Raw genomic sequence first — 18,959 nt, 5'->3', positions numbered from 1 at the left:
CCTCATAAAATCCGTCTGAAAATACACTTGCTGTGAAAAGTTCTTGGATGTCTTGGCTGGAAAAATGTTCTGTTGTCACAACCAATTTAAGATTATCTGGCATTGCTCCCAAATATCTGGGGCTTTTTAATACCTGGAGTTACTCCCAACACCAGGGACAGTACTGAATGCAGCCCATTAATCAGCACGCCCTGATGAGCATCACTGTGCAACAGAACACTCTCACAAAGCATCTGCAGCAAATCACTTCAAACAACAAAGCAGAAAAGTAACCTTTTTCTTTTAGCAAGGCTACCTCCCATCAGCTGAAATTCAGTTAACTTGAAACACAGATTTTGAAGGGTGTTTTTCTACTAAGCTGTAAAAGGGTTACTGGATGAGTTCAGCATAGTATGACAAGGGATAGCCAAAGAGAAAGAATCTCATTTGAATTGATCCCATCCTTTCCCAAGGCTTACTGCTTAAAAGCCAATCAGCAAGCTTGACAGGATGGAATAAAGTTTTCCATTCTGCCTTCACCAAACATCTCAGGAAATAAGGATGGAAGAAGTTTCCAGTCTCACAGATGTCGTAAACCTTATAATCTCTACATTCAAGCAACTCCTGCTGGCTTGCATGTGCCTCTTGCTGCCTGAAGGAAAGCAGCTCTGCTTACTTAAGTCTTAATAAATATGTTGTAAAGACAACAAAAGAACTGGAGAAAGGAAGATACTATGTTTTTAGGAGGAAGAAAATGCCTCATGTGAACCTTAGAAAGTCTGTCTAAGCCAATTACGTGTTCAATACCCTAATGATGAGCAGTGGACACACCTAGAAGTCCACAAGCAAATTCTGTGTTATTGGCGGCACTAAGGAGTCCGATCCAGGTTTCTGGATGACAAGTGCATCTATTCTGATTCATTCAAATGAATCGAGTTCCAAGGAGAGTCAGAGTGACAGAGAAGATAAAAGTTTACTCAGTAACAGAGCCAGGCCTTGCATGGTTCACGCAACAGATGACATGAAAAGCCACAACCTACACACCTTAAAATTCCGAGGCGCCCAATGGACTTAGAAGGCTCTTAGGGATGGACATAAATTTAAGCACAGGCACAGATATGTGGCTTTGGTGACAAAGTAAGGTTCTGATAAGCCTGCCTGATTTCCTACAATATGGTCACCCTGTCAAAGCCCACAGAGTACAGCTCGTTCACAACACCGCTTGCTGTGCTTTGGCAGGGACAACAGAAGGTTCCAGTTTGGAAGCCACAGCCCAGACAAACATGGATTTAAGGACAGCATGAATGCAGATCCTGAGTCAATTGGAAGTGGTTTTCAGTGCAAGGCTATCCATTTCCCAAACTACACTTTCACATCATCATGACCACTGCTTACCTCTCCAGCAATGCTCTTCTCTCATCCTGATTATTCTGCACTGTCGCTTCCAAGACAGCAATGTCCCCACGTAAATCGTCCGTCTGTTTCTCCAGCTCGCTCACTCGCCTCTGACTACTTTGCCACTCTTTCTTCATGGTAGCCAGGTTTTCATTCAGAGCTGTGACCTGCATGGTGAGCTTGGCCTCCTTTTCCTCATGTTTCCGGTTTTCTTCTTCTTTCTCTTTTACCTCAGTGTGCTAAGAACACCACAAAATAGTGAAAAACAACCAAGTATTCTTTCTGTATTCCGTATATTTAAATGAGGCAAAGAATCTTTACAATACCAGAATCATTACTTTTATCCAATGAACCCTACTACACAAGACTGTCATCCTACTGAAACTTCCTATGCTATTAAATGTCTCAAAGACTTCTGACCTTGTCATTTAAAAATGAATATGATGTAAAACTCAAGACAACTCTATGCTTCCTCTCTGCTCCTGAAAGAATCCAAAGGCACGTTCACAAAACAGTCTTAAAGTCTCTAACATACTAACCAGTTTATCTTGAATTTCAACACATTCTTTCTTCAGTTCTTCTTCTCTCTTTTTCAGCTGATCTTTGACAGCTTGTTGGTTTTTTTTCTCCTGTTCCAGAGCTGAATTCATATGATCTATTTTGCCCTGAAGCTCTAATTTCTGTTGAATCAATAGTTGTTTTGCATCCTTGAGATTTGCTACCTCCTGTTAGGATACAGAGCTCAAAGTTAAAGTGGCAACATTGAAAGTTTTGCTGACAAATTCAAAACTAATGTAACTGCTTTCCAGGGAGAGCACAGCAATAATTTTGCATTTTATCATTGGAAGAAAGGATGATTTTACAGCACAGAGTATCAGTGATTTTCATGATCAAAGACTTTAAACTTAAACAATTTTTACGAACAATGCTCAATTTTAAAAATAAACTTAAATTTACTGTATTTTTCTACTAAAATAGCAGAGGCTGTGTTGGATTATTTTTTACTGTTCTTTGAAAATAAATGACCATTGTCATTTTCTAGAGTTGGCTCTAAAATTTACTTCACTTTGTTCTTTAGTTGTAATAATCAGGTTAAAAGCATAATAATGACCAAGTTAAAAACAAACACTGATGGAAAAAAGCTGGCTTCTCTTAGTCTTAGAGGTATAAATATATACACTAAGTTTTAAGCAAGCAGGATGATACATTTGATTTTAAACATTTGTTTGTTTTTCTGTAATAAAAAAATGAAAAAAATCTTGAAGTAGAATACTCAGTTAAATTTATAGGAATCCTTTTCCTTAAAATTACACAGCCAAACATACAGGCACTAACAGCCTAACAGGGGTTGCCAGTTTTCCAGAAATCAAAGTTTTTGACACAAACTAAACCAAAGACAGAGAGAGAATATAACCTGAGGACAAGGGGATGTCCTATAAGAGTGCATCTATCCACTTCCTGACAGGAAATGGGAATTAGAGTAGGCCTGTAGGAGACAATTTCTGTTTTAGTCTGACTCCTTGTATGTAGATCAAAAGACGAACATATTAAGCCGCCGTTGGTCTGCACACATTTCATAGTGTGAAATAGCTTGTTTTACTGAAGACTGAAGTCTACAGATTTTTACCCTCTAGACATCTCATTTGATTGTTATGATTTTGGAAAACGGTCTTTTATGAGGCTCCCAATGTTGTGTCCCTCCCCCCGCCCCAAGTGTGACTTTTTAAGACATCTTAAAAACCACAGCACATCAAGGGAGTTTCAAACTCTACGACACATATTTGAGAAGTACCAGATGTTCCTAGAATATCTGGAAAACTTCATATTCATGACACTTCGGGACATCTTTTGTACACTTCAGAATTGTCAAGCAAGGGTATGCAGTGAATCTACAGTAAAACAGAAAAAAAACCCTGAAACTAAGACAAGTTATGTGGTCTACCTGGCCAAGCACACTGGGAACTGGAGCTCCAGGACTATCACTAATTAGGTCAGCATTACTCAGGAACCTCAGTGAAATCGGTGCTTTGGTTCCCCTGTCTGTAATACTGATATTTACAGCAACCACCTTTGCAAAGCCATTCCAGATAATGTCTACTGAATAAACACATATTGCTGATCAGATAACCAAGCACATGAAGATTCACTTTGTTTCACGATACCTTCTCATATTCTTGCTTGCAGACTCTGAGCTCTTCACCTAGCTTGGCACTTTCTTTTTCAAGTCTACTCTTTATTTCCTGGAGCTCTGTTGTTTTGCATTTTTCATTAGCCAAGTCTTTTTCTTTCAAAATCTTGAAGAGAAATATATATATATATATATTTTTTTTTTTTAAAGGTGCTAGAAAAGTAACTTCTTCCAAGTTCACAAAAAAAAAAACAAACATCTAGGACCCCAAATCCTTAATTACAAAAGCTCTAAGTAGGAAAACAACCACCATATATCTATATCTCTATCCACAGTTAGCAGGGCAAACAATTAGCAGCATGTTTACAGTTTTATATTTAAAATTATTACTGTTTTCCTGCATGTCTAACCACTTAGTACAAATTATCAGTCTATTTTAAAGCAAATTCACTTCAGCTGTCTGTTAACAGTCTTCGAGCAGGAGGTTCAATAAAATTGCTGTTGCTATGCTCTACAACAGTGCTGTGCCCCAATAACGACCCCTGTTTAGAGATCTACCAGGAATTAATGGGGCGGGGAGACGGTGAGAGGGGCTGTGTGGGTCTGTGGGAAGATTTCAAAAGACAGAGACATTTACCCTATCATTCTGAAGATCCTGTAGCATTTTGGTCTTCTCACCCAGCTGCTGCTCCTTCTTCGATGCATCCTGTTCCAGCGCAGACTTTGCTTTCTTCAGTTCCTGGATCTGCTGATTATTATTAGCAATCCGATTTCTGCTGGAAACTACCTCTTCTTGAGCAAGAGCAAGTTTTTCTTCTGTGGACTAATTACAAAGACAACTCTGCAAATTATCTGTCAGTATAAGAGCTTCAGATACTTGACAATCATTTAGTCATTTTCTACAGAAAAACTGTCACGTAGCATGCAACATTTTACTTCAAACATTGACAAAGCATAATTACAGGAACTTCTGGGTCTCGAGGTTATGCCTAGCAAAAACAAAGTACCCCAGAAACATTTCCAGCAGCAGTACCTACTACAGCCTTCCACAGACAAAACGTGAAAACATCCAGAGGGCAAAGAAGGAAAAGTGATTGTTTGACAAAAAGAAAATTAACTTGAATTTGCTTACACAAGCTGATTTTATTCTCAAGGTAAATGTACTACCTTATAACTCTATACAGCTGTTATATAAGCAGCAGTGAAGCTACACTGTGAAGTTTCCAGAAGTGATTCGTTATTACTATTTTTTTTCCAATGACTTAATGAAGCTAGCACTAGCACAGTCAAGAAATTTTTGAAAATCCTGAAGTGAAACGTACAACCTAAAAATGCTAGAATCAGAACAAAATGTTTCACAGTCTCATGTGTATCAGCATTTCAATCAAATCTTAAACTTCCATTCAAAATCTATTACATACTGCAATTTAACTGGCCTCCAACTCTCCTTATTTCTGGGGTGACCTCATTGCAGCTTTTCAATACTTAAAGAAGTCTTATAAAAAGGATGGAGAGGGACTCAGTTGGGTAGATAGCGATAGGACAAAGGAGGTATGATCTTAAATTAAAAGAGGATAGATTTAGATTAGACATTAGGAAGAAATTCTTCACTCTGAGGGTGGAGAGGCACTGGCACAGGTTGCCCAGAGAAGCTGTGCCCCGTCCCTGGAGGTGTTCAAGGCCAGCTTGGATAGGGCACCCACCTGATCTAGTGGGTGGCATCCCTGCCCATGGCAGTGGGGTTGGACCTAGGTGATCTTTAAGGTCCCTTCCAATACAAGCTCTTCTATGATTTTGTTCCACAGAAAAATCTCTCTCTCTACAATAGGTCACAGAAACCCAAGTAACAATCTCAAACTCACACCCAAGACTCATTCTATTTACTCACAGCAAAGTCAAACTTTGAGGCTCTTCTTAATTTAATATTCTGGAAGGCGGGGTGTTGATTTTTTTAAAGCCTTTGGTTTAGCCATGGACTAGCTACATTTAGAAGCATGTCATTTCACAAAGAACCAAAAAGAAAAAAAATAAACAACTCATCCTCTAAGTCACCAAAATCATGGTACTTGATGGAAACATTTTATGCTAAGATACACAATGTGAGGTGAGGAGATTTATTATTACCGATTAATTTATTACCTTCAGGGCACCAATAAGGATTTAAATTCTTTCAGAATAAACTACATTCTTTTAGCTGTTACTCCTCTTACTTAAACCCTAATTAAACCTCTTGTACTTGTTGTTCCTTAAAAAAAAAAAAAAAAAAAAAATCACTAAACTTCAACAACCTTGACTTCACTTGATTATACATCTGTTTTAAGCCGCTCCTGTCTTCATTTAAAAACAAACCGATTTCTGTTTCCTAACCCTTACTTGTAGAGTCTAAAGTGTTTTACTGGTAGAATGAGATTTAGTTTGAAGTACAACTGATGGAACACTGCTGATTCAATAGCATTTTCTACAGCTTCAGTCTCTTAAAAAATTCAAACTGCCTTTTCGAATTAATTTGCAGGCCAAACATCTGATCTATAACAGTTTATTATTTAAAACTTCACAAGGTGTTAGCTCAAGCAAAAATTGAAGCAAAATAGGAGGTGCTTTTGCAATTTCAAGTTTGTAGCAGAGTGGGTCCTTCAGAAAAGAAAATAAGCCCTCTCTATTTCACTGTGGGCAGTGGAGTACAGTATTTTCCTACAGCTGAGAAAGGATGGGAAGTGTAGCATCATCACAGAACACCTTCACAGGAAAACACAATAGTTTTTGCAAATTTAGAATGAGGCATACTGAAGACATGGCTTTTATTCAGATTTGTTTCTTGCAGAAGTATGATTGTAGCCAATTTACTAGTACAGGATGATAAAATTTGGCTATGAAGTGGGCAGCCCAACAAAAAGCTTCACCTAGCAGATACTCTTCCCTCAACCACCCCCAACATGTCCATACAGGACAGGCGATCTGATTGGCCTATGCCCAAACTAAGACAAGCAAGATGTTCTTAAAAGAAGAGCCAGTATTCAGCCTGCTCTGCAATGTATAAATATTTGCAATATAAGGGACTCCGAATTTTGAGCACAATTTATCTTACTACAGCTAATGCACAGCAAGTGGCTCTTAACTGTGTTGCGATTAATAATAATGCTCCTGGCCTTAATTGGGAAACCATTCAATATAACTTTGGCAATAAATCCACCTTCTATTTATCTATGCCTTTCTCTCTGCCTTCCTCAAAAGTCCCTCACAGCACCCTTTCGAAATCAGCAGAAATCCGGCACATGGCTAAAACATTCCAGTTATTGTCCTTGCTCCTGGCTCAGTCTCCAACAAGACTAGTTCAGACAGATTCTTCTGGACTCCTGAGGAGCTCACATCTTTAACATAAAATCATCTCTCCAAAATCTGATGCCATTCACCTTAATTATTGTTCAATTTTGACATCACTCTCCGAAAATGGTAATATAACCCCAGTCATGAGATTACTCTTTAGGATGACAGTGAAAACCAAATGTAAGGAAAACATACAGAACAAAAGAAGTCAATCTGGACTAACTGTAAATAAAACCAGATGTTAGGTTGACTGGCATAACTAATTAGCCAAATAAAAGGAAATCTCAGCCCTGTCCAGTACAATTGGGTTATTGCACTGCAAATAGGCCACATGGAGCCACCAGCAGAACTAGCCGGGTGCTAGGTCCTGGATTCAATCCATCTAAGTGAGGTGCACAAATGAGCCATGTTAGTCTGTGTGCCCCTCTCCCCCGACCCAGTTCACAGAAGGGGCATGCAGTTATTCACAGATGCTAACCTAATGTCGCTTCACTTCCTCAGTAGTAGGATTAGACTGACTGTAGGCAACTTAGGCTCCTAACTTAGAGGCCTGAGGTTTGGCAGCACAAATACCATCCAGAACATCCACTGAAGATGCACAGACAGTGGTGCCAATATCGGAGGCAAAGAAACATTATTTTGAGAACACAGAAAAAAACAGGACTGACTACAAAAAGCACAAATGCCAAGACTGAAGAGTATTTGGCAGAGTTCAAAAGAGCAAGATGCACAAGTATGTTTGCACTAACTCAAAATCAAGGCAGAAATAACAGCTCTTCATTTTCATTAAGTCTTGTAAATAAAAATAGGCTTTCCCCCCCAAAAAAAAAAGAATCCCATTTATAGATATAAATGATCTATATATATATATATATAAAAATATAGCTTTTACAAGCACTCAAATCTTACCCAATTTCTTTTTTTCTGTCAGAGACAAAAACATATGAGTTTATTCACTGTTACAGAAGGCAGGTTTTTTAAGTTAAACTAAATGTGCAGCATATAGTATCCCTAAGATTCTAACTATGTTCTCACTTTAAAATTTGCTACAACGCTTCTCACTTTTGCACTGGGAGACTTACAGCTTCACAGTTTGCATCTGGTTAACACTACATAACTTGGACCTTCTGTTATTGAACCAGAAACTGAAGTGTTAAGGGGGCGTTCAATTTTTCAGCCTGTGCTGCTGGTGCGCCAGGCAGCTGCCCGCTTGCTCTGCCTCTAGCTAGGCATGGCTAGCTCTCACGCAATGCTGCATCCCCAACTCCAAAACTTCATGTAAGCATTACTCACTTTTTATCACACGCCAGTCTCGCAGTTCCCTCAGCCCGAGGTGACCAGCAGCCAGGCAGCCTGGCAGTGATATTCCAGCCAGAAGCCAGCAGATGGTGCTCTGCGTACAGCCCCGCTCACTGGGCTTCAAACCATGCTCACTAAACACAGCTGTGCAGGGACTTCAAACTTCCACTAGAAATCCTGCAATAAGACACCTAAGCTTATCTTATACACAAGTTCTAAAAACTTCTACTGTCTACCAATAATATCAAGACCATTCTGGACCCCAGCCCTCCTACCAACCTTGGTTCCAAACCATCCAAAATTTGTAGTTCTGGCTCAAATCATCTGCCTTAATTAAATAACTCCCCTAAGGACAAACATAATGCACAGAACTTGCTTGACTATGAAACTTTGCCACAGAGTTCTTCTGATTTGAGTGGTACTTTTGTGTTCAGCTCTCCAAACTAGCGTTAGTCTTCCTTGACACTTTTTGTAAGTAGTCTGAGAAAGCAGCAAAGAAAATCATTACTATTTTAGTTTAACATTGCAATGAGACGGCACGCTTGTGATTAAACATATATTGGTCCTGTCCTTTTTCCTCTGGATTTTACAGCAAAAAAGCAAGGCGGTGCCATGCAGACCTCACTATCCCTAACTATCATAAATAACTATGAATAAATAAACAACCATGCAAACAGCCTCCAAACTGGTACATCACCTCAGTACTGAGGACACCAATCTTTCACAGGTTCTCTAGGCTCCACAGATATTTACATAATAAATCCAGTTACCTGTTCATATTAACAATCTTATTCTCCTGTTGCTAGTCACCTTATCTATATATTACAGGTGTTGCTAGTCACCTGTTCCTACCACCTTATTTTACCTTTTTGCACTGATGTTCCATCTCTCCCTTGTTACCATCCCAATTCAGGTTTAAAAGCACGTGGGAAGCCTACTGTCCTATTTTATATTTGTCAGAACTAGAAGTCATCAAGCTGGTTTAATAATACTTATTCAAAGCTATCTTTGCAACAAGCAATATTTAAATGAACATCCAATGCTTTTACAGGTCACTGCATTACCAATCTAAATTATACCATAATTACCAATGTGCTGATCTAAACGCATTCTGGGAAATTAACTCAGAAAGGAGGTTAGCAAGCTATAGTAACTAATACCCTTGCACAGCAATTCAATCAAGCAGCACCAAAAATAAAGCTGCTCTGACTTGCAGGAAAATGTGGCAGGTAATCTAATGTCACAGAGGAGGAGCATGATTAAGAGGAATCCAATGATGTACACATAAAGGAGCTACTTTTCTTTTTCTTAAAGGAACTCAAAACACTGAGTTTGGCTAGGACTCCACAGCTCACATGGAGCTATCTGAAATAGCCACAAAACCTTTAATATTTCAAGGATGGGACTGAAAAGATTACACTGGGAGAAGTGGAAGGGACATACTAAATCTAAGCAGTCACCAAAAGCTCCCTTTATATATAGCGAAGCAAACAGAAGCCAGCAGCTAAAATGGATTGGATGACCAGTTCTCCAGAAGCACCTATTTCTCTCCAAGAACTTCAGAAAAGCTAAAGCTTAAAACAACAGCGTCAGACACAGACGATGACTCCCACTCCAGCTTTGCAAGTGAAAAGAGCCAAAGCCACACATCTCTGCAGCATAGTATGTCCTGGTACAAACTTGAGCATTTGTTTAGCACTGACATGAGGGAAGGGGGGAAAAAAGGAAAAAGGATAAAGAAACACCTTTTCTTATTGACTCAATTCCCAGCAACATCTTTCTGAAGGCATTACACCTGAATACCAAATCAGGTACATTCTGCTTAGGAATAGCAAAAACTTGGAGGATTACATTCAGACATCTGCACTCCAGGCAGGTCCCTAAACCTACTGTTTCTATCAGTATGACATCTCTCAAAGTCTGTAACGAGCCAGGAAGAAGCAGAAGGGGCAAGGGCATAGGAGCAGACTGACAACTACAGTTCTAGTTAAATCTAGAAAGCAGTGGTTACTTGCACGCCATCTGTGACTTTGCCCTAATTAGCTACATTATTTAAATTAGTTGAAAGCTACAATATATACCACCAAAAAAAAATAACTCTAAAAAGAATATGAAAATAAATCATCTTTCACTTTGCTTCCATACGTCAGATTGCCATTGCGGAAATGGAAGGGTAGTTCAGGTAAGCTGGCAAATACACTTGGCTTTCAATTAGTGTCAGTATATCCTTTGTCCCAGGGGAAGGGATTGAACAGCACTGTATTCTATATATAGCAAAGAGCTTTTTTTTTTTTTCTTTCCCCATACAGTTTTTGCACTGTTTCTGTGTCTTCAGAATGGATACAGACAGATCTATTAAGTCACAAATAACATTAAAGCGTCTGTAAGTACCTTAAGGTCTTGCCTGGTCGCCAGCAGCTCAGACTCTTTCCCGTAAAGATCCAGTTGCAGCTTTTCCATGTTTTCCTTATATTTTTCATAGGTCTTCTGTAAGTCTGCTAGTTTTCCTTTCTCTGTTTTAAGCTCCTGAGCTGACAAAATTGTCTGCTGTTGCAGCTTATTCTCCAGTTCTGCCTGAAACATAGGCATAAGAAGTGTCAGTTAAAGTTACAGACAGTATGCTTTATGATTTCAATAAATCATATTTTTACTGCAAAACTAGATTCATTTCCACTTATGAAATAGCAATTCAGTAACCTAACATATACAGATTTTATAGCAATATTTTGTAGCTAATTTAGCAACAAAATTAAATCCACATCATGAGACTTAGTTAAACGCAGCAAGACCGAACATTTAAAATTTAAATTATACATATATATATTTAAAAAAAAAAAAAACTTACAGTTTCCCTAGACTGGCTCAAGCAAAAGTATGATCATACTGTACAGGGCAGCCAAAGCTGGTACAACATTTAACAGCAACACAACATTCGCGAATGTAAGACATTTGAACTATTTCCACTATGGTTTATTAGTTTCATTTTGTCACTCAGATAAATTCTTTTGCTATAATAAAAGAGTTAGTTTAAAACTGCCATGGACATTCCAAAACACTGCAGAGTTTGTCTAAACTGCTCTCACAAAACTGTCTACTGCTTTACAAGAAAATAGCAGCTCTTACTTCACAGTATACTCCTACGTCAAAATAAAGACATACAATCTAGCCATTTTTACCATTTTATTGAAACTCAGCTCCTAGAGAATCTGTATATTTCAGCACTGCCTGTTGAAGACTGTCTCCACATCCTGACCTTACCCTTTCCAGCAAGACCACAGTAAATACCTGTTTATTCCAAAAACACAGGCATAAAAGCCACAGCATATATCAAAGAAATTTATATTAATTTTCTTACAGGAGTGAGAGGCCAGCCTTACCTTTTCTAAAAGGGCAGTTTTTAACTCAGCTTGTAGTGTTTCACTGTGTTTTTTCTTCTGCTCAAAAGATTCCTTTAGGTCTCTCAGCTTTCCCTGAAGATGCTGCTCACTTTTTTCTTTGTCTTTCAGAAGACCCTGAATTTCCAGTACTTGTGCACGTGCTGAATCAAGTTCTATCGACAACTGCTTAGAGATCTATATTCAAACATATTAAATAACTGTATATAATTTTAATTTAAATCATTATTTGTACATGCTGTAGTATGTAAACCGTGTGTATGACAAATTGCAAAGCTCAAGGAGCAAACAGACAAGTTCACAAACGAAAAAACTGTTAAAGCTGAAGATATGGTCTCTGGTCCAACCCTCAAAGGACTGCTAGAAGTTGGGGAGTGTCTGCTGGTTGCAGTAACCTGAAAGGCTTGCCCTCAGCCTGCTCTGCTCTGGGCTGAACAAACCAAGGGGCCTCAGCTGCTCCTCATACGTCTTCCCCTCTAGACCCTGCACCATCTTTGTAGCCCTCCTTTTGACACTCTCTAATAGCTTTTTCCTTTTTTATACTTTGGTGCCCAAAATTGCATGCAGTGCTCGAGGTGAGGCCACACCAGTGCAGAGCGGAGTGGGACGATCACTTCCCTTGACCAAGCTAGCAATGCTATGCTTGATGCACCCCAGAGTACAGCTGGCTCTCCTGGCTGCCAGGGCATATTGTTGACTCATTTTCAACTTGGCAAAATTATGCAGAAAACACCCAGACCCCTTTCTGTGGGGCTGCTCTCCAGCCTCTCATCCCTCAGTCTGTACATATATCCAGGGTTGCCCCTTCCCAGGTGCAGAATCCAGCACTTGCTCTTGTTAAACTTCATATAGCTGGTCATTGCCCAGCTCTCTAATTTGCCAAGATCTCTCTGCAAGGCCTCTCTACCCTTACTAGGGTCAACTGTTCCTCCCAATTTAGTATCATCTGCAAATTTCCTCAAAACATTTTCTAGTCCCACATCCAAGTCATTTATGAAAATATTGAAGAGAACTGGCCCTAAAATGGAGCCCTGGGATACCCCACTAGTGACTGGCCACCAGCCTGATATAATCCTGTTTGCTATAACCCTTTGAACCCGATCCCTCAAGCCAGTTGTTCACCCATTGTATTATGCATTTATCTAACTCTATGCTGGACGTTTTGTCCAGAAAGTTACTGTGAGAAACTGTATTGAAAGCTTTACTGAAATCCAAAAAGATTACATCAACTGTCTTCCCTTCATAAACTAGGTGGGCGGAAATTAAGTTCGTTAAGCAGGACATTCCCCTCATGAACCCATGTTAGCTGTGACCAACGACCACATTGTCCTTGAGGTGTTTTTCAGTAACTCCCAGAATAATTTTCTCCATAATTTTATACAGCATTTACCTTTTACCAGGCAATTTTGTATCACCTAATTTCAGTGTCCCAGATGGGTTACAGTCTGAGAACTGCAACCTCTTTTTTCCCTCATTAATCCCAGCATATGAGAATGAAAATGAATTTTTTAAGCATTTGTTATTATTCTTTTCTTGATTTTTGAAACTATGTGGACGGCTTACCCCCTCCTTTTTTTCCAGTGAGTTTTTCAATTCATTCCTCTCTTTAGCTACAGACTCTGTTTGTACTTGGAGCTGTTGTTTTACTTCTTGGTAAGATTTTTCCTAAAAAAACAGAAGACAAGCAAGTATTTTTGTGAGCTTCTAAGACCAAGTGACATGTATTTTCACAGAAGCTACAAAGCATTCAAAAAGAATGCTTTTCTTTCTAATGAAAATGCCTTTCTTCTCAGTTGCAGACATTTTCAGCTAAAAACGTCTCTAGCTGTTAACAGCGATAAATCTAAGCTGAACTCAGCTGATATCCTGTACTTCAAGGCAGCCATGTGCCAAGAAGTTTTTCTGATTAGGGATAGTGTCCTTGGTTGAAGCTGCTGTTGGCAGCCCCTCTTCTTATGGCAAGCAGTAGGCTCATTGCTCTCCTCAGGATCCAAAATTTCTCGATGTTCTAAAATTCATGAGTAAATAGATTTGCAGGATTCATATGCAAACATAATATTTGAGTATAAATTGGGGAGAAAATCCTTCAAGCTTTTAGGAAAAACACAAATATTTAAAACTAAACTAAACTAAAGCAAGCAGAAAGGTTCATCTTAAGAAGGTGACGTAGGAAAGTGTTATTTTTAAGTATGAGGGGATTTTTTGTTTTTGTTGTTATTGTTTTGTTGTTGTTTTTGTTTGTTTTAAGAGTAGAATAAAAGCAGCTACACATGGGTTCTGGGAAATACTCAAATACTGACATGCAAGATGGGAAGGGAATGAGAAAGATACCTCTACCATGTTCTGAGGGTAAGGCTGTCAGTAAACCTGTATAAGAAAATTTATAAAATATATACTTGTATAGTAGTCAGTCATGTTACCAACAAAGCAAAAGGGGAAAGAAAAAAATGGTGCATTCTAAGGCTACCAGGAGTACACTCTTCTTACCATAACAGGTTGCTCTGGTCAAGTGTTTGTTACTATACCATCATGTGAGAGACCTCTCCGAAACTCAAATAGTTCTAGTGCTCTTGTAAAACCTCAAGCTAGGCATCTCCCAAAATAACAGCCAGTTGGATCTTGTTGTGTGACATGAACAGATGTTTACCACAGTAAACATCCAGACAAAAATTCAAGTTAGGACACATGTATAAACGGCTAAAATCAAAATTTGTTTTTCCTTAAGGAAATTAACTTTCACGCACTTATCATATGTGCACTGTTTTCAGAACAAAAATAAAATCTTAATATCACATTGTAAATACCTCAAACTTAAGGTCTAATCAAAAAAGCCTACTAACCATTTCTGCTACAGCTGCTTTTTCTTGTTGTATTTCTTTTTCTAATTCTTCCTTCTTTTTTTTGAAGGATTCAGAACTTTTTGAGAGCTTCTCTTTGGTAGCTGTAAGGTCCTTTAATAGAGCATCTTTCTCTAATTTCACCTGTTGCAACTCCGATGTTGCTACTTTTATTTTACAGTCTAACTCCTTGAGTTGTTTACTTGTATCTTGACTTGATTTCTCAAGGTTTTGTTTGAGGCTGGCATTTTCCTCTTCCTGCTTTGAAATTTGCTGTTTTGCTTGTTCAAGGGCCTCAGATTTCTTCTGTAAATCCAATTTAGCACTAGACGTGCTGCAAATACAAAGCAAAATAAAGAAAAATAAAACATTTTTTTTATTCTTCTTCACAGTTTTCTTTGTATCATTAAACATCTCTACTTAAAGATATTAACTGTAGAATTAATTCAAAGAATACCTTTTCCTTCCAGAATACAGGCATTTGTCTCTCCAGTGAAGACATATAAGCAACTATAAACGCTATTTTGAGATGGATTTTCCTTCCTCAAATATTGTGAACAGAAGCTACCCCTTTGCTGCTTATGCATAAATTGCAAATTAATCTCTGAAAGTTACAGAGCTATGGATAGTTAGAGACAGACCTCAGCGCGTCAGCCTACTTAAATATTTAGCTGACAAGCACAGTGAATAAACCAAAGTGTGTTAAATCACATCAGCCAGTGATTCACAGAAGATGATGTCGCAGATGGAGACTGCATGGCAGGTAAAGTGCAAGAAAATAGATGAGATATAACTCAGTTCTCATAGCAGAGGGAATACATCACTTTTATCTATGATTTTAAGAAATCACAAGAGAGAAGAACAAAATTTCAACTGTAGTCCAAACCACTCTAATTTAGCTTTATATCTAACTTTGAAAAGTATTATAACACAGGGTATGCATACACTTCTCTTTCCGCTTCAAGTTGTTTACTCAGTTCTGCTGTTCGGAGGTCTAATTCCGTAGATTGCTGTCGCTGCTGCTGTAATTCCTGAAGAGCTTGTTCTTTGCTTGTTTTAGCATCAAGAATGTCAGCTTCAAGTTTCTGAGACAGAAAAACAAAAAAGTTAGAGCCATCAGAACACAGACAATAAAACAAAACAATAAAAAGCAGAAGTCGTCCAGCAGTATTTACTGTAAAAAGTGTTTACTGCAGAAAGCAGTCACAGTTCTCACACACTATCTATTTCATTAGCTGGCCACTTGCCTTTCATTATTTAGTTCCTGCAATTCTTTTGCTCCCCCAGAAGTGATCCATTTTGGTAAAACATTCTGAAATCACCTTTAAGTTAAATGCCAAGCAGCCATTTTACTGCGAAGTAGTAAATAAAATGCAGAAATCTTTAAAAGGACATACACAGCGTTCAGCTTTGGGGCCCTGTTCTCAGCCACCAACAAGTAGTTTCAGCAGTTTCAAATAACTGGTGATTTACATATCCCCCAACTCTGCCATTCTTTATAACAACAAAGACATGAACTACAGCTATAAAGAAACCCTGTGCTTGTTTGGCAGAAGGTTTCTTTTGTTTTGTTTATAGAAGATACTTGTTCATTTGCATGGAATATAAAGAACACAGGAGTCCTCAGCAACCGGGCACTGCTTAGACTCTTCAACACACTGGCTGTTTTATAGACACTTCTGCTTTCACGCAGTGGCCATAAAACACCATGGTCAAGTTTCTCAGAGAACATTCCTGAGGGTTTCAGGGTTTCTTTTTTTTTTCCCCTCCTCTCTCTCTCGTTTTTAATACCATGCATTCAACTGGAATAATCCTTAACAATGGTGATGACACCAAGACTTTTACACAGAATTGCACTCTTGTTGATAGCATCAACAACCCTGCTCAGTTTCACACTTCATCTAATACGGACCTCATAAAATCTTGTGGAAGCAAACAGCGTATTCCTGCATTTGAGTATTTAAGCATTTGAGTACACTGGTTACCTGTGATACACTAGTAAAAGAATGAAAAATAAAAGCACAAATGAAACCAGGCAGAAAAGCATATAAACTAGAAAAAGCACACAACTCACTCTAGATGGCTGATCTCCTTCAAAACAGATACACAACACTGCAAAACTAATTCTGCATTGCTCCCAAGACCTATATATTACATGATTTTATATACCGTGATTTTGACCACTAAGAATGCTTAACAAATATTGAACAAAATGTAAAGCCCAAATTTAAAAACAGTGAAGTAATTCATCCTTTATGGAAAACATTAGTGTAGCAAAATAACAAAAGGTTCTGCAAACTCGTCAGAATTATGTGCAATTTAAGAGAAAATCCAAATCCAGAAATGGAATACAGAACTCATGATCAAATTTGTGGAAAAATATTTCTCATACATAAAAATCACGATAAAAAGACCCCAGAAAGGCCTACTGAAAGGCTTCAGAATTAAATCAAAACAGACAGGTAGTATTAACTTGGGCTAACCAATGTAACACATATTCGCTGGTACCACTTGTAAAATGTATAGACTTGGAGACTCTAATTTCAAGAAGTATTCATGGTCCTTCTCATAGCACTTTCCAGGTAGCACAGAGGTTGGTAAAAGCACACATAGTGGAAAGTGACAGTATAAGGGCAACATCCTAAATCTTAGTATGATATACTAGCACAGAAGAAGAGAATAGGATTAAAGGGCAGATCAGGAAACACCGGTGAAAAAGAAAACCTACAGAAGTCATATTGATAAAATCCTTTCACTGTAATTTGAGCACAGCTTTTATGAAATACTACCAAGCAGTGGAGAACATCAGTTGCAGTAAGCTCATATGCTGTGCTCAATACAAACCTTAAGCTGTCCCTCCAGCTCTTCGGTTTTCTGTTCTAAATAAAGACATTGCTCTTTGTATTCTTTGAGATTGGCTTCCAGCTGAGCACAGTATTCCTGCTTATCATTCAGCTTAGCGGTAACTTGATCCAACTGACTGCTGACCTTGTTTAACTCCTGGGGTAAAATAAAAATAAGAGGTTTGTTAGCTTTTAAATAGCTTCCAAAAATGACTGATGTCCTCTGAATAAATGCTTTATATGATCTAATGTGTTGAAATTAAAAAGGAAAATAATGTTTTTTATTCTGAGAGGCAGGAAATTGAGTGGGAAAAGCAGAAACAAATTCTCTATGTTAAACATATCCCCCTCAAACTCTATAGGCTGTGAGCTAAATCTTAAGAAATGTGGCTTTTCCTTATAAACAGAAGAGAAATTGTATGCAATAAATGCTCAAGATCCTGAAGTTAATACAGCAATAACTAGAAAGTAACACTACAAGACTTCATAGAAAATTTTGCTGTCTTCCTGAAATCAAGGAATCACTGGAGAAGAAAGCCAGTATCATGGGAAGAGTATGCTCTTCACATACAAAAGATGATTACAAAGCATTTTGTTCAACATATAACAACATAATTCCTGCAACAGACACAAACTCATTCACTTAGTAACCACTAAGATGACAGTTACATCCAACCTCCTTGCTCTCCAAGCAAGTTGATTTGTTTAATTATTAGGTAATTATGTATTTAATTAATAGTTACAAAAAGAAGTCTTCTGTTTATAGCAATTAATTACCCAAATTAATTACCACCCTAAAAACCAGTGCTCTTCAGAATTGCTGGACATTTCCACTAAGATCGGAGCAGCACTAATCCTAACAATACGAATATTTGATTCAGTACCTGGTAGCATGCTTCACTGGGATTAATGTAAACTAAACCATGCAGTTTTAACAAGCACCTTCTAGCTTTTGTGTCAGTTGGCATGCAGATAATTATTTCTGAATAAAGACATCTGATTTTGAATTTATCTGGATATGCAATACAAGTTAAGAGTTTTCACTTGTACCCACTGCATTCTATAAACTCTTTTTTTCATAACATATGGATTAGAATTGAGTTGTACTCCAATATGGAAACTTAGATCCCAAACTATAGCCAAAAATACAGCAAGGATTGGATTCTTAATTAAGTTCTTTACACTATAAAATGTATCTGGTCCAGATTACAGCAGAAAGAACTGAATACCTATCACATGGTTAAAATATCCTACATGATTATTTTCAAATGCATAGTCACATGTTTAGTTTGTAAACACATTATTCTTAGGTTTGTAAGTAGATTTTTAGGTAAGGTAGAATCTTTACGTTTGTATGTTGCTCCTAACCTGTTGTTTGTCTTGCAACGCATGTTGGGCAGTGTCCAGATGATTCTGAAGGTCAGCTCTTTGAGCAGCTTTTGATGCTTCTGCTGAAAGCAGCAATTCAGTTTTTGCTTTTACCTGAAAGACAAGTCATACTTCACTAAAACATCTATTTTACTGTAGCTGATTTTTTTCATATAATAATTAAGTTTACTAGTAAATTCAGCATTTTTCATGTGCTAATTAAAAAAGAATTGTTTTCAAGTTTTAGCAAATAATCAGGATGTTAAGCCACAGTTTGTTCTTTGAGATAAAAACACAAATTAAAAAAAAACAAAAAAAAAACAGTCCCACTCATTCTCCTTTAGGAAAGTGTTTTTATTCACAAGCAAGGAACAATGGGAGAGAGTTACTG

General features: G+C 37.9%; 1 protein-coding gene across 5 annotated transcripts in view; it reads right to left on the bottom strand.

Moving 5' to 3' along the window:
• The window catches only part of EEA1 (early endosome antigen 1), a 75,551-nt gene that overhangs the window by 8,734 nt on the left and 47,858 nt on the right, over positions 1-18,959 (bottom strand). For all 5 annotated transcript variants that reach the window (XM_035551564.2, XM_035551565.2, XM_035551567.2 and 2 more), the window contains 11 exons: positions 18,569-18,682; positions 17,202-17,357; positions 15,303-15,442; positions 14,361-14,691; positions 13,084-13,185; positions 11,503-11,697; positions 10,517-10,699; positions 4,140-4,325; positions 3,537-3,668; positions 1,914-2,099; positions 1,375-1,613 (listed from right to left, as the gene is read on the bottom strand). In XM_035551564.2, the coding sequence (XP_035407457.1) occupies positions 1,375-1,613; positions 1,914-2,099; positions 3,537-3,668; positions 4,140-4,325; positions 10,517-10,699; positions 11,503-11,697; positions 13,084-13,185; positions 14,361-14,691; positions 15,303-15,442; positions 17,202-17,357; positions 18,569-18,682 (1,964 nt within the window). The remainder of the gene's footprint in view (positions 1-1,374; positions 1,614-1,913; positions 2,100-3,536; positions 3,669-4,139; positions 4,326-10,516; positions 10,700-11,502; positions 11,698-13,083; positions 13,186-14,360; positions 14,692-15,302; positions 15,443-17,201; positions 17,358-18,568; positions 18,683-18,959) is intronic.

This window comes from Cygnus atratus, chromosome 1 (assembly GCF_013377495.2).
Source record: "Cygnus atratus isolate AKBS03 ecotype Queensland, Australia chromosome 1, CAtr_DNAZoo_HiC_assembly, whole genome shotgun sequence".
Lineage (NCBI taxonomy): Eukaryota > Metazoa > Chordata > Aves > Anseriformes > Anatidae > Cygnus > Cygnus atratus.
Note: the sequence above shows the minus strand (reverse complement) of the source record. Positions and strands in the feature narration are given on the sequence as shown.